Source organism: Pristiophorus japonicus, chromosome 3 (genome assembly GCF_044704955.1).
Source record: "Pristiophorus japonicus isolate sPriJap1 chromosome 3, sPriJap1.hap1, whole genome shotgun sequence".
Taxonomy (NCBI): domain Eukaryota; kingdom Metazoa; phylum Chordata; class Chondrichthyes; family Pristiophoridae; genus Pristiophorus; species Pristiophorus japonicus.
In genome coordinates, this window is record NC_091979.1 from 144,406,522 (window position 1) to 144,423,162 (window position 16,641).

At 42.0% G+C, this 16,641-nt stretch overlaps 1 protein-coding gene across 4 annotated transcripts in view; it reads left to right on the plus strand.

Annotated features, from left to right (window-relative positions):
* The first annotated feature begins 2,054 nt into the window (after positions 1 to 2,054).
* myo1b (myosin IB) overlaps positions 2,055 to 16,641 on the plus strand; it is a 391,964-nt gene continuing 377,377 nt past the window's right edge. For all 4 annotated transcript variants that reach the window (XM_070875885.1, XM_070875887.1, XM_070875886.1 and 1 more), the window contains exons 1-2: positions 2,055 to 2,213; positions 15,663 to 15,804. In XM_070875885.1, coding sequence (XP_070731986.1) covers positions 15,670 to 15,804 — 135 coding nt within the window. In that variant the 5' untranslated portion in view covers positions 2,055 to 2,213; positions 15,663 to 15,669. The remainder of the gene's footprint in view (positions 2,214 to 15,662; positions 15,805 to 16,641) is intronic.

The following is a 16,641-nucleotide window of genomic DNA, read 5'->3' on the forward strand; positions in this document are numbered from 1 at the left end:
CCTACACGGCAAGCGAGCCCCAGATGGGCAGAAGAAATGTTTCAGGGACCCCTCAAAGCCTCCTTAATAAAGTGTAACATCACCACTGTCACCTGGGAATCCCTGGCCCAACACCGCCCAAAGTGGAGGAAGAGCATCCTCGAGTCTTGTCGCGGAGAGCATGCCGAAAGCAAGCGCAGGCAGCGGAAGGAGCGTGCAGCAAACCAGACTCCCCAACCACCCTTCAACCACTGTCTGTCCCAACTGTTACAGAGACTGTAATTCCCTTATCGGACTGTAAAGCCACCTGAGAACTCACTTTTAGAATGGAAGCAAATCTTCCTCGATTTCGAGCGACTGCCTATGATGATGATGATTTGCAACTGCAACCTCTTGAGTTATAAAAGTTAATTTGGCGACCATAGGGTGAATGGATGCTGCCGTCTGAAAGCTCCCACTCCAGGAAAACTTTAGATTGACTTATTTTCGGTGACATCCAAGAGTGAATGCACTTTATATGTTCGTTTTCAGTGAAATATATTTACTTCCACTGTTCACTGAGATGATCATAAACGCTCCCTGTGCGTGTGGCGCTGCTGAGTCACACTGCTAACCAGGGTCAAACGCAAATCTGTCAACCTTTACCATTTTCATTGCATTGGGCTAATTTCAGTTTTAACGAGCAGCGTGCTGAATAACAAAGGCACATTTGTGATGATTCAAACCTTTGAGCCCACCACAGTCAGTGGGATGGATTTTGTTAACCTGCGTATTTACTGAACATATTGTGTGGTTTGTAAACGTGGTAACTCCAAATTCTGCAAAACACTGAACATCATCTGCACGGTATTCCTTCGTAACAAGGGCATTCAGAATTTGCAATATACTATTTTCAAAATTTGCAATATACTATTTCCAAAATTTGCAGTATACTAGGTTCAAAATTTGCAGTATACTAGTTTCAAAATTTTCACAACACTACAACTTCAACATTTGCAATATACAACAAAAGCGACTATTACATCTCAGGATTTTCTGTATTTTCCCGAATGGCTCAGTGGGTTTGTACGGTGAGTCGTTGAATGATACAAACAAACCCAAAGAGGTACCACGCTCAACCCATGATGAAATCAGGCAACGTCATTGGAATCCAATGGAGTTTTCAGTTATGTTGCCTGACTTCACCATGAAGTTTTGCAGCTCCCTTAGGCTTCTTTAGCCCAGTGCGTCGCTCGGTCCCTTTACCTCCGACATATGCTAGTTGATCTCAGCCAGACTGATGTTACAATTGGCCTCGCTCCAGTTGGGGGTGGGGGGCAGAAAACTGGAATAAGTTTCTGCTCTCCTGTTAGAGTGGGTGTGTGCAGGGACAAGAGCAGCTTTGGCTGTGATGCCCATCTTGGTGAAATAGCCTTGTGTTGACATTCACCGTGGAGGCTCAGATGGAGCAACTATTGGAAAGCACCCGATGCTTATGGAATCCGCAGAAGAGACAAGGAGGGGAAACTGACCAGGAAAAAAAATAGAACAACATGTTGTCCGAAGCACCTGTGAGTTTATATAAATTAAAGTTGAGGAGACCCCAAGAGATCAGACAATTTATCCACACTTAGCTGAACCAGACAGGTTGTGTGTGGGGCGGTGTGGGGGGTCTCAGTTCGGATAGTTGGCAGTTGCAAAAGTATAAATGCTACAATAAAGCCAAGGGAGTTTCTTCCAAATAAATTGCCTGACTTCCTAGTGGGATTGCGGATCTCCCATATGCGACTCAAGCCCGTTGTCTCGCTCTGTCTCTTCACCCTTGACCTTTTGCTCTTAGGCTCCCTTTATATCTCCGTTCTTTAACCATTCCATCTGTTTTGTCTCTCTGCCCCTTTCTCCTCTCCCTCTTTCTCTGCCCCCGGGTCCAACAGGCTGCCCTCACCTGGAGCGGTGCTGGTGCTGCCGGAGGAGGCGGGGCAGGCAGCAGCAGCATAAGGTGATTAGCATGGAGAGCGAGAGCTGAGTGAGACACACCCCGCCCGAGGCTGGGACTCAGAGAGGCTGACTTGACTGGGTTTGGGGTTAGCCAGCCAGGCAGGGAGGGAGGAGAGAGGAGAGAGGAGAGCAGCAGCAGCGGGAGGCAGCTGTGACACCAGAACCCGCTCCCCAGCCATTGTCCTCTTTCACTGTGGCAGCGCCGGCTCCACAAAGGAAAAGTGCTCAGATTTTCACACAGCAGCCTCAAAGAGAAGGTAATGTGCTTTTTTTTTCTCTCTCTCACTAAAAGTAACCACTGGGTCACAGGGGCTTGGCATCTGGGAGGTGGGGGAAAGCTTTGTAAACTTTAAAATGTGGCGGGATTTTTTTGGAATCGCTTAACGGATATAAAATTGAATGGGGTGGCGGGACCACATTTTAAATATGTTGAAAATTAAGATTTCAATGGAAAAAGGTCGCTGGTTTCAAGACAAAGTACTGTAAATGTGTCCACTGGGGTAAATGAGCTGGCTGGTGACCGTACAGTTGCTTAGATGTTCAAATCTGTTTATTAAACAAAACCGTCCCCTTGACCCGAACAAAGAGCAAAAGAGCAGCAATCTGATTTATATTTAGTTTGCGATCTTTCTGCTTTTGTCTTGCTGAAGAGTTTGTCAGTGTAACAGGAGATTGGGGAGCATTTTCCATTTGCTGCTTCATGCTTTCTGGAGGCGAGCGGATGGACAGTGCGTGTCAGATCACTCTCACCATCAGCAACTACTCGGAATATCTCTCAGTCAAAGGGGACTGGGGCTTAGTTTTAAACTCGCTCTTAACATGTTATTCTTTTAAACCCTGACTGGTGTGTGAAATCTGCAATCGTTTCTCAATGAATCTGCATCCGCGCCGCTACAATAATGTGATTCAGATGTGATTGAAACCAGATGATTTCTTCCAGTTTCCACCCCCCGCCCCCTCCTCCTCCTTTCATCTTTCTGATGTTTATGGTTTTGGGTAATCTGATGAGCGGAAACTGCCATATTTTTGCTGCTAGCCTTCACTTTTTTCACGCGATCCTGTTCCGCTGACTCGTGGTTTGTGACTTGTCCCCACATTTACAACTGGTCGGGTGACTTTGTTCGTTCTTGCCCGTTTCTGCCGGACTGCGCACTGGCTTGATGGTACAGTACTGTCCCGAGGTTTGTGTCATTTGTGAGCCGCCCACCCCAATAGTCTTGTCGATTTACTCTTGCTATATGAATAGTACTCAGACATTGTTAGTTGTGTGGCCATATGAATAGGCGACAGGAGGAGTCATTTCAGCGTCTTTCCCAGCGCTTTACTTTGAACAGTGCAGTCAGCGTGGTTTAAGAAGCTTGCATTCCACCCCTCCATCAGCGCCTTATGCGCGATGAGGTTTGAAATTCTACTGTAATCGATTTCTTAAGAACCTACAATAATAGGTTTAAAGAGCAACGAATTAAAGAGGAAGTAACCCTCTAGAAACAAAACGTGTCTCTGCTCGAGTGACACGGAAGTACAGTGTCTGCACTTTAAAGTCCTGGGGCAGCAGGTAAAGGTCAGGGAGAAACGCCTGGTTAATTCCTGCAGACCGCATACAGTTATCTGCAGGGCAGTCTAGGCCGGTATGGGAAATCCTGAATACGCGAGCATTTCCTCTTAAGTTTCTGAAAAGTTATGTGTGTAACGACATCGTGTGAGGTCTTTGTATCTTGTCACACTCCTGTGTGTGTTGAATCAGCGAAATGTTAAGCGAAATCCATTTAAAGAGGCATAGTGATCACTAGAAAGAGTATTCGGTAAACTTTTCATAGAATCATAGAAGTTTACAGGACAGAAGGAGGCCATTTCGCCCATCGTGTCCGTGCTGGCCAACAAGAGGCTATCCAGCCTAATCCCACTTTCCAGCTCTAGGTCCACTTCAAGTGCATATCCAAGTACTTTTTAAATGTGGTGAGGGTTTCTGCCTCTACCACCCTTTCAGGCAACGAGTTCCAGACCCCCACAACCCTCTGCGTGAAGAAATTTCCCCTCAAATCCCCTCTAAACCTTCTACCAATTACTTTAAATTTATGCCCCCTGGTTGTTGACCCCTTTGCTAAGGGAAATAGGGCCTTTCTATCCACTATATTGAGGCCCCTCATAATTTTATACACCTCAATGAGGTCTCCCCTCAGCCTCCTCTGTTCCAAGGAAAACAAACCTAGCCTATCCAATCTGTCCTCATAGCTAAGATTCTCCATTCCCGGCAACATCCTCGTAAATTTCCTCTGTACCCTCTCCAGTGCAATCACGTCCTTCCTGTAATATGATGACCAGAACTGCATGCAGTACTCCAGCTGTAGCCTAACCAGTGTTTTATACAGTTCAAGCATAACCCACCTGCTCTTATATTCTATACCTTGGCTAATAAAGGCAAGCATTCTGTATGACTTCTTAACCACCTTATCTACCTGGCCTGCTACCTTCAGGGATCTGTTGACATGAATTCCAAGATCCCTTTAGTTCCTCTACACTTCTCAATGTCCTACCATTTAATGTGTATTCCCTTTCCTTGTTAGCCCTCCCCAAATGCATTACTTCACACTTCTCTGGATTAAATTCCATTTGCCACTGTTCTGCCCACCTGACCAGTTGATTGATATCTTCCTGCAGTCCGCAGCTTTCTTCATTATCAACCACACAGCCGATTTTAGTATAATTTGCAAACTTCTTCATCATACCCCCATATTCAAGTCTAGATCATTGATGTATACGACAAAAAGCAAAGGATCTAGCACTGAGCCCTGCGGAACCCCACTGAGAACATCCTTTCAGTCACAAAAACACCTATCAACCATTACCCTTTGCTTCCTGTCTCTGAGCCAATTTTAGATCCAACTTGCCATTTTGTCCTGGATCCCATGGGCTTTTACTTTCATGACCAGTCTGCCATGTGGGACCTTATCAAAAGCTTTGCTAAAATCTATATACGCTACATCACACGCGCTGCCCTTATCGACCCTCCTGGTTACTTCCTCGAAAGATTCAATCAAGTTAGTCAGACACGACCTTCCCTTAATAAATCCATGCTGACTGTCCCTGATTAACCTGTGTCTTTCTAAATGTAGATTTATCCTGTCCTTCAGGATTTTTTCCAAACATTTTCCCACAACTGAGGTGAGGCTGACTGGCCTGTCTATCCCTTTCTCCCTTCTTATACAAAGGTACCACATTAGCATTCCTTTAGTCCTCTGGCACCACACCTGAAGCCAGAGAGGATTGGAAAATGATGGTCAAAGCCTCTGCTATTTCTCCTTTTGCTTTGCTAAATAGCCTGAAATACATTTCATCCTGTCCTGGGGACTTATCCACTTTCAAAGCTGCTAAATCCCCTTAATACCTCCTCTCTCAGTATGTTTATTTCATCTAATAATTCACACTCCTCCTCCTCGATATCAGTGTCTGCATTGGCCCTCTCTTTTGTGAAAATAGACGCAAATATTCATTAAGAACCATACCCACATCTTCCACCTTCACACACAGATTGCCCTCATAGAAACGTAGAAAGTAGGTGCAGGAGTAGGCCATTCGGCCCTTCGAGCCTGCACCACCATTCAATATGATCATGGCTGATCATGCAACTTCAGTACCCTATTCTTGCTTTCTCTCCATACCCCATGATCCCTTTAGCTGTGAGGGGCACATTTAACTCCCTTTTGAATATATCTAATGAACTGGCCTCAACAACTTTCTGTGGTAGAGAATTCCACAGGTTCACAATTCTCTGAGTGAAGAAGTTTCTCCTCATCTCGGTCCTAAATGGCTTACCCCTTACCCTTAGACTGTGAGCACTGGTTTTGGACTTGCCCAACATCAGGAACATTCTTCCTGCATCTAATCTGTCCAATCCCGTCAGAATTTTATATGTTTCCATGAGATCCCCTCTTATTTTTCTAAATTCCAGTGAATATAAGCTTAGTTGATCCAGTCTTTCTGCATGTGTCAGTCCTGCCATCCCGGGAATCAGTCTGGTGAACCTTCGCTGCACTCTCTCAAGAGCAAGAATGTCCTTCCTCAGATTAGGAAACCAAAACTGCACACAATACTCAAGGTGTGATCTCACCAAAGCCCTGTACAACTGCAGTAAGATCTCCCTGCTCCTATGCTCAAATCCCCTCACTATGAAGGCCAGCATGCCATTTGTTTTCTTTACTGCCTGCTGTACCTGCATGCCTACCTTCAATGACTGGTGTACGATGACACCCAGGTCTCGCTGCACCTCCCCTTTTCCTAATCTGTCACCATTCAGATAATAATCTGCCTTCCTGTTTTTGCCACCAAAGTGGATAACCTCACACTTATCCACATTATACTGCATCTGCCATGCATTTGCCCATTCACCTAACCTGTCCAAGTCCCCCTGCAGCCTCTTAGCATCCTCCTCGCAGCTCCCACTGCCACCCAGCTTAGTGTCATCTGCAAACTTGGAGATATTACACTCAATTCCTTCATCTAAATCGTTAATGTATATTGTAAAGAGCTGGGGTCCCAGCACTGAACCTTGCGGCACTCCGCTAATCACTGCCTGCCATTCTGAAAAGGACCCGTTAATCCCAACTCTCTGCTTCCTGTCTGCCAACCAGTTCTCTATCCATGTCAGTACATTACCCACAATACCATGCGCGTTGATTTTGCACACCGATCTCTTGTGTGGGACCTTGTCAAAAGCCTTTTGAAAGTCCAAATACACCACATCCACTGGTTCTCCCTTGTCCACTCTGCTAGTTACATCTTCAAAAATTTCCAGAAGCTTCGTCAAGCATGATTTCCCTTTCATAAATCCATGCTGACTTGGACCGATCCTGTCACTGGTTTACAAATGCACTGCTATTTCATTCTTAATGATTGATTCCAATATTTTCCCCACTACTGATGTCAGGCTAACCGGTCTATAATTACCCGTTTTCTCTCTCCCTCCTTTTTTAAAAAGTGGTGTTACATTAGCTACCCTCCAGTCCATCGGAACTGATCCAGAGTTGATAGACTGTTGGAAAATGATCACTAATGCTTCCACTATTTCTAGGGCCACTTCCTTAAGTACTCTGGGATGCAGACGATCAGGCGGCCTTCAATCCCATCAATTTCCCCAACACAATTTCCCGCCTAATAAGGATATCCTTCAGTTCCACCTTCTCACTAGACCCACTGTCCCCTAGTACATTCGGAAGGTTATTTGTGTCTTCCTTCGTGAAGACAGAACCGAAGTATTTGTTCAATTGATCTGCCATTTCTTTGTTCCCCATTATAAATTCACCTGAATCTGACTGCAAGGGACCTACATTTGTCTTCACTAATCTTTTTCTCTTCACATATTTATAGAAGATTTTGCAGTCAGTTTTCATGTTCCCTGCAAGCTTCCTCTCATACTCTATTTTCCACTCTTAATTAAACCATTAGTCCTCCTCTGTTGAATTCTAAATTTCTCCCAGTCCTCAGGTTTGTTACTTTTTCTAGCCAATTTATATGCCTCTTCCTTGGTTTTAACACTATCCTTAATTTCCTTTGTTAGCCACGGTTGAGCCATCTTCCCTGTTTTATTTTTAATCCAGACAGGGATGTACAATTGTTGAAGTTTATCCATGTGATCTTTAAATGTTTGCCATTGCTTATCCACCGTCAACCCTTTAAGTATCCTTTGCCAGTCTATTCTAGCCAACTCACGCCTCATACCGTCGAAGTTACCTTTCCTTAAGTTCAGTACTCTAGTTTCCAAATTAACTGTCACTCTCCATCTTAATAAAGAATTCTACCATATTATCGTCACTCTTCCCCAAGGGGCCTCGCACAACAAGATTGCTAATTAGCCCCTTCTCATTATACATCACCCTGTCTAGGATGGCCAGCTCTCTAGTTGGTTCCTCGACATATTGGTCTCGAAAGCCATCTCTAATACACTCCAGGAAATCCTCCTCCACCGCATTGCTACCAGTTTGGTTTGCCCAATCAATATGTAGATTAAAGTCGCCCATGATAACTGCTGTACCTTTATTGCACACATCCCTTATTTCTTGTTCGATGCTGTCCCCAACCTCACTACTACTGTTTGGTGGTCTGTACACAACTCCCACTAGCGTTTTCTGCCCTTTGGTATTCCGCAGCTCCACCCATACCGATTCCACATCATCCAGGCTAATGTCTCTGCTTACTATTGCATTAATTTCCTCTTTAACCAGCAAAGCCATCCCGCCTCCTTTTCCTCTCTGCCTATCCTTCCTAAATGTTGAATACCCCTGGATGTTGAGTTCCCAGCCTTGGTCACCCTGGAGCCATGTCTCCGTAATTTACATCATATCCGTTAAGTGCTGTCTGCGCAGTTAATTCGTCCACCTTATTCCAAATACTCCTCGCATTGAGGCAGGGAGCCTTCAGGCTTGTCTTTTTAACACACTTTGTCCCTTTAGAATTTTGCTGTAATGTGGCCCTTTTTGTTTTTTGCCTTGGATTTCTCTGCCCTTCACTTTTATTGTTCTCCTTTCTATCTTTTGCTTCTGCCTCCATTTTATTTCCCTCTGTCTCCCTGCATAGGTTCTCATCCCCCTGCCATATTAGGTTAACTCCTCCCCAACAGCACTACAAACACTCCCCCTTGGACATTGGTTCCGGTCCTGCCCAAGTGCAGACCGTCCAGTTTGTACTGGTCCCACCTCCCCCAGAACTGCTTCCTCAATGGAGAATTGCCTGGGCTCAACTCTATGCCTCCTACAACAGCATGGCTGAGATCAGGACCTCAGCCTGTGGAGGATGATGTGTGGCCCTGCATGCTATCTCTCCATGGCACAGTTCCTTTGTCCATCAGTTACCTGTACCCCTACACCATGACACAGGCTCTTCTTTACAGGATTGCCTTTCAGTCCTCGACACTTCAAGATCTTTTGAAATGCTAGATATATTGAATGTTTAAAAATGATTTATTCTCTCCGTTACTCCTTCCTGTTAATTTTAATGAATAATTTTCCCTCTCTCTTGTAAATCATTTCCAGGCACTGTTTAATGATTCAGGCAACTTATTCCCAGACATCCGCCATGAGTTTGCTGTTAGATGTTGGTAGGTATGCAACAATAGCCTGGGTGATTCACCAGTGGCTCTGGAGAAACAGCTGGCATCCATTTGTCACTTCTCCCTGAAGTCATTTCTGAGATTCAGAGCTCATTATGTGGGGCATGAGAGCACAAACCTATATCCTACCACTTTTGTGACATAGCACATTGGAGCATTAATGAGATGTATCAGCCTATGAGCCCTGGAATATTTTTAGTCATCCTTCCATGTTGCTGTTCTTTAAATTAAGACAATGAAGCTTACTTGATCGAATATGTCTTTGAAAAGCCATTGTTAAGGAAATGCCTAATCCTTATTCTCAATTTTTAAGAGCGACATAGTTAATCTTGTTCTATGTTTATTTCTTATCAACATGCATTACAAGCATTTTATCAACATTGATCAGTGTCTAGTGCATTTCCTGTATAGTTAAACTATCTCAGTATAGATGTACCACATGAATTCTTTTATTATTTTCTCAGTGGAATTTGCGTATGGTATTTACTGCTGAATAGGGATGGTCACCTGATTATAATGGCAGTCTCACTATGTAATCTCTGATGTAGAATTTTAAAAAACTAGTATCTATCCTCCCAGGATAGAGGGAAAGTAAGCAGAGTCTCTTTGCAGTTAAGTTGGCTCCAAGGCATTAACTAGCAATGGGAGATTGAAACTGAGTTGATCCTCTGTTGCAGATTTATTGATCAAATACCCAAGTTGGGCATTAGTACTGCAGGGCACTATTGACGATTGGTCAGTTAGTTTGGCTCTTTGATGGAACCATGAGGGCTAGACCTGTTGCTGTTCAGATTCTTCCCATTTGACTCCATATAATCATGACAGTCAATGGACTGCACAGTGTTAGCTGGTTAACTCCAACAGCGGTTAAATGTGCCCCTCGAGAGACAGAGCACATATTACATAGCCAGAAAATGGAAACTCTAGTAATGTGGATCTTTACAGTGGTTTTGTTTGGAGACTGTTGAGCATAAGGTTGGATTTCCTCATGGTGAGACAACTAGCTGACCAAAATAAAATTATAAATGACATAGTACATCTACCTGGTCTTTTGAACAATACTGATGTGGCTTTCTCGGTGAAACTTAAATATACATTTGCATTCTACACATAGGCAGTTGTGATGCAGCAAAGTCCAAATTACATCACTACGAAGGAGCAAAAAATACATTTTATTCTGTAATAAAATGATTAGGGAAGCCGTGCAATGGAGATCAGGTATTCTTACTGTACCTTGTATCCATAAACAAGTTTTTATTGGAAATATTTTTTGCGGGATGCTTCTGATGTATGGGAGCATGGTATAGTAAGTGAAATGGATTCAGTGACTTTTTTTTAACTGTCATTGGCCTATTGCTAAATGTACTTGATGTACTTATTGCAGTCTAATGGATGAGTGTAAATATTAACTTCTGTATAGTGCAAGTGGTCTAATGTTACATGTAAAATGTTACCGAGCCAGTGTAATGCATTTTGCATAGTTGGCATATCCTGTATTGCTGTATAAAAGTTATATGTACTGTTCTTCTGTCTATGTAACCAATGGCTTCTAGCAAAATCATACTGTATGCAAAGATAACATGAAAGCTCTGCAGATTGTTGAACTGTAATTAGTGGAACATAACGCCTGCCAGTATAGGAGAAAACCTGTGCAGGTAATCATTTAAAACTGCAGTGTCTCCAGAGAAAACTCTTTTTAGTTCCAAGTTGTGTTGGTTCACTTCTTGTACAAATGCTGATTAAGCATCTGGTTGAGGACAGGATTAAAGATCAGATAAGTTTAGTTTGAAATGGTCAGTTATTATATGGGACACAAATGTTCTTGTGATACTTGGTTCAGTGGGGTGCAGAATGTTGCCTTTGGAGGGTAGCCAGCTAGGATTCAATAATGGAGCTGTATGAATGTTTTGCAGTTTTGCTTGATTAGTTTTGGGAATTGGAGAGTAGTTATGTTGGACTTTCTCTCAGAACATTAAATGGAGGGAACTCATGATAGAGATTGTACATGATCTGGTTTGCTGGGCTGGTTGATTTTTTTTATGTTCTAAATTTTTGTTATATTCCACTTTAACCATCATCTGGCTATACATGTTTTTACTCCTGTGGGTTAGTTCACTTGTTTCTACAGAGAGGCAGATACTAGGCTGCAGTGTGTAAGTTATTCAATATTCTAAGCTACTGAATAGGAGAGTAAAGTTTTTTCTGCAATTGCTTATGTGGTGTGTTCCTAATCTCAGCCTTGTAACCAGGAGAGGCTAGGTGGTCCACCACCAATGTTCCCTTTAAGCCGCGCGGCCGTACAACGCTCTGGTGCTCCCGCTCAGCCGGCTAACCGGCTTTTAAATGGGGAAAAAACGCGCGTGCGTGGTATTTTGAATGGGGCGCACAGCCCCTTAAAAAGGCCCTGCGCCCCCTCAAATATTAAAGGGAACGTTGTTCACCACAACAAGTGAAATTGAACTGGCAAATTGTCTTATGGTTGCTGGCTATCACATTTTAACAGCTGGCTTATGAATGGTATTGACATTCCTTCATCCTGGAAATTATGTGCATTAGCTTAAAAACAGAAAGCCAATATTATATAATAGTGAAGAGGGGTTGAAATGAAAACAGAGAATACTGGAAATATGCAGCACCTCTAAAGGGAAATCATAAGTTAATGTTTTGGGTGTGGACCCTTCATCAGAACTGGAAACTGGACAGTAAGTGAGTTCTTCAATGGAATTGAATGAAACAAAAAGGGGGGGGGGGGAAGGAAAGGAAGAGAAGAAGTGGATTCAATGTCTAAACAGGTTTTTCTGAAAATCTGGAAAGAAGTAAAAATTGGTGGATGGGAGTATGAAGATTTTCTCAGTGACATTAAAAGAACAAATGGGTGTGAAATAAGTAAATAAAATGATGAAAAGCAACGGGAGGAAAAATTGGTGAAATGAAAGAAAAAACCTGCAATGCAAGAAATCTAAAGTAAAACAGAGAGTGCGAGAAACACAAAGCAGACTTGCCAGCAGCCAAAAAGAGAAAAGTTGGGTCACCACCATGAATGCCGACCCACCCCACTGCTAGAATTGTGTTCTAACCAAGAGTCCACACCCTCAATGCCAACCAATTTCCACATCACCCTTCCAGTATTGATGGAACCCCTTTACCTCTAGGAAGATATCACTACAGTCTGAAATGCTAAAGTCAATGTTCAGACCAGATGGTTGTAAGATGTCCTGGAGAAAGTTGAGATATGGCCTAGATTTTCTGCTTTACTTGCACTGGCACTTGGGTGGAATTTGGTGGGAAATTCTTTGGGAGTTGCACTGCCAGTTCTTTGTTCGGCTTGTCACTCTGGTTTTTCCCACTGGAAGTGATGATGGCATAATATGGGTCTGCCCAAAGGCCGAAAGATAAAAATGGAAATAGAAGGGGAGCTGTTATGGCAAGCCATGGGAAGATTAAGATTACACTTGCGGACAGAATGGACATATTCAGCAAAGGGGTTGAGATTGTTCTTTGTCTGAAAATATAAAAATTGCACCAACATAGGTTGGAAGCTGCTGACTAGAGTTCACAGAAATAAGTGTGTGAGCAACCCAGTCCATGCTTGGTGTTTTCATACTAACCAGGCACATCATTGCTGTGGAATGCGATGAATTTTGCATTTAAATGTCAGAGCTCAGCGCATTCCCCATAGCTGGGTGTGGATTGTTTTTGCAACAATGTGCAAAAGTGTCAGTATTACTTGAGATAAAATGAAACTTAAGGGTGACACTACTACTGAATTAATTTGTATTTAAAATATTGAAATACTTTTGCCATCTTAATGTTTGAAGAATTATATTTTTACATTTGGCTGGAAATTAAATGAATAGACCTGTGGCAATAAAATGACTTGTCATTGAACTAGCTTGTGCACAATTACAAGTTCAGGTATTAAAGATTTATTCCTTTCATCCTTTCAGTCCTCTACTACAGAATACATGGTGCTGTTGTGATAGTTAGCTAAATGTTGAAATGTATTTATGGCGTTAATTTATTATCTGGGTAATTCACATGATAATCTGGGTAATTCCCACATTAAAACAGTGACTACACTCCAAAAAAGTACTCCACTGGCTGTAAAGCGCTTTGAGACGTCCGGTAGTCGTGAAAAGCGCTATATAAATCCAAGTCTTTCTTTATGTTGATTGACAATTGAAATATGAACAAATTAGAGGCATGTGTCTACCGTACTTTGGGCTTGTTCTTAAATTGTCTCAGTAATAGAACAATCTGTTCAAATAATTTGGTGCAGCCCCAGGGATAAGTTGGGTGGATTTTAAGAAGCACCAGCAGATCTCCTCTAGTGTTGCTCATGTGACGATCAGGACCGGGAGTGTGGTTTCTGCTGTAGCATGAACAATCCTGTAATGTCCGTCATTTAATACAGAAAATTTACTGAAACAATATATCATATGACTAATGAGATAAATATATTACACTATTGATACAGAAAGCTACAGATCCTCTTGGATGTAATGTTTCTAATACTATTTACCTACTATGTACAATACTTTAAGATAAAGTGATTTTGTATGTCCTTTTTATTCTCAGTTATTTAATGTAAAATATTTTTTGCTCCATCTATCATTATGCAAGTACTCTGAAGCCTCTGCAAAATCTTTCTTTTTTCCTCTGTTAGTTACTTGATCGTTACATTTTTGTGTTCTTTCTTTCTTGCTTTCCATGGTGGGTTTGTAGTTCTTGTTCTTCAGTGAAGGCATCACTGGGGTAGCACTGCGCCAAGGTATATTTTTGCCCAATGTCATGTCTCCAATTACCAGCATTTGAACATTTGGTTATTTGCTATGGATCAGGCCACAGTCTGAACTTAGTATCAACAGAGACTGATACCCATTCCATCATGAAATCATCAATCCCCTTCAACAACAGAAAAAAACTCAAACATCATTCGTTCAGAATTTTATTTACTTTCTTAAATGGTATAAAACATTGTGAAATTAACATTTTAAAATACTTTTTTCCATCAGTTGTACATCACAATTATTAATTATACATTTTCTGCCTGGTTTTCATGAGCATTGGAGTGAGAGAGTTCTGCACTGTCAGAGGTGCCGTCTTTCGGATGAGACGTTAAACCGAGGCCCCGTCTGTCCTCTCAGGTGGACGTAAAAGATCCCAAGGCACTATTCCGAGGCCGAGCAGGGGAGTTATGCCCGGTGTCCTGGCCAATATTTATCCCTCGATCAACATTACTAAAACAGATTATCAGGTTGTTATCACATTGCTGTTTGTGGGAGCTTGCTGTGCAATGTAACATTGTCAGATGTGTGGTGGAAGCCTTGTTTACAGGCAATTGGGGTTTCTGCCGTACTTCTGGCAAAGTTATGGCAGTGGAGCGAGAGCAGCTCTGAGATGATTCCGGCCAATGGATGTTTTTATATTATTAAATGGGCCATTTTTAGCTGAATTCACTGACTTCAATAAAGAAGGAAATTTGGAGCTGAAATTGTGTGAAAAAAGTAATTTCAGCAATACAAATGGTTTGTTTTGTGGTACAGTAGTTGCTGTTGGATCAAAAAAATAGTAATTTGGATGCTTGCTAATTGGAAGCTTTCCTACTTGTCTAGTGATTGATTGCAATTACTTCATATTTAGTCAATGGGACATTTCAACCAATCAGCAAGGTTAACTTAACATAGTGGTTCTTTGAGCCAATTGTATTTTTTTTACCATATAGATGTATGACACCTTTTTGAAGTATGATGCTTTTGAGGTGTGTTGTAATGGTTGCAAGGTTTATAATTCTAGAGCCATATAACTCTATTACACCTATATTGCTTGTAGTTATTGTAAAGGCTGTCATAATGTAATATCTTAACCATGCCCAATATGACATTAAGAACATGTGACAATGATTGTTCAAGACATGCCTCAATCAGATTTTCAGAACCTGAGTAGATTATTATTTAGTATTAATTTGCAAGCTAATTTGGATATAAAATCTTGATCTTGTCACTGCAGTAGAATATTTAGGTTAAGTGACGAGTGAGGTCAGCATCCATATATTGTATGTTGTCAGCTTTATTCACACACAGTGCAACTTCATTCAGCACATGTTGTACCTGTGGAGATCGCACTTCGATAAGCAATGAATCACTATTTCTCCAAAAATTGGCTATTTGTATTCCAATCAAAAATTTCATCATCTACATACCTTTATAAATTAAGCAGGGAAGGATGATTATATGAAGACATTAGTTGTTTTGTTTTACCTCAAGGGGTAAGGAAAATTTCTGACTTGCAATGACAGTAGCCATATTGAGGACAATTTCCTTTGGGGCTCTCTGGGCTGTTGGCCATGGTGATCGTAAAAACACAAGAAAAAGGAGCAGGAGTAGGACATACAGCCCTTGAAACTGGTCCGCCATTCAGTATGATCATGGCTGATCTTTTACCTCAACCCCACTTTCCCTGTCCCCATATCCCTTGATTCAGGTTTGTTTGAAAAAATAATGTCTTTAATGATGTCAGAGGAACATAGATTGTTAGAAAACAGCTGTTTCGTGGATGTAAGCATAAACTGTCAAGTTTGAACTTGTTTTCTATTTTATTTTAGGGAGAAAATGGCGAAATCAGAGGTGAAAACATCCCTTCTGGACAACATGATAGGGGTGGGGGACAGTGTACTTTTAGAACCTCTCACCGAACACACTTTCTTAGAAAATCTCAAAAAGCGCTTTGACCACAGTGAAATATATGTAAGTGCTACTAAAATACTTCCAGCATGAAATAATCATCTATTTCTTACAGATTTCCAGATAATGTATCTTGCGAAACTCGCCTGATGAAAGCAGAGGCTGTACTGGCAAATTTACATTTTACAGAATATTTTTATTTACCTCATTGGTTGGATTGCGACTCAGGATATATAACCTTGTTTAGCATTAGAAACTTACAACTTAGTTGATAGTAGGCAGGTAAGTCTTCGGAGTCCTTGATTGTTGATTAGTTTTTATTGATGCTGAAGGAGGCACTTTGTTGCTTTGAAACATTCCAACTAGCAGAAGAATGACACCAACCTTTCTGTCACCAAATATATCTACAAGATGAGGGCTGCTTGTGTATTTCGCATCACCTAATTGAAGTTAGGTTGTTTTCAGTTGCTTTGAACAGTAAAAGACAAAGACTATTATTGCACTGTTATTTTCTGAGTGCCGACTCGCAGTTATCCTGCCATTGAGGGCACTCCACAAAGTAACTGACCCAACCTCATTGAATCCAATAGAAAATGCTGCCATTGGATCAATGCCTCACTGCTCCACCTTAATTACTTTTGAAGTATAGACATGGTTGTTTTTGTCGGGAGCCAATTTGCACACAGAAAGAATCTATAAACATCATCATCATCATAGGCAGTCCCTTGGAATCGAGGAAGACTTGCTTCCACTCTTAAACTGAGTCCTTAGGTGGCTGAACAGTCCAATACGAGAACCACAGTCCCTGTCACAGGTGGGACAGTCGTTGAGGGAAGGGGTAGGTGGGACTGGTTTGCTGCATGCTCTTTCCATTGCTTGCGCTTGATTTCTGCATGCTTT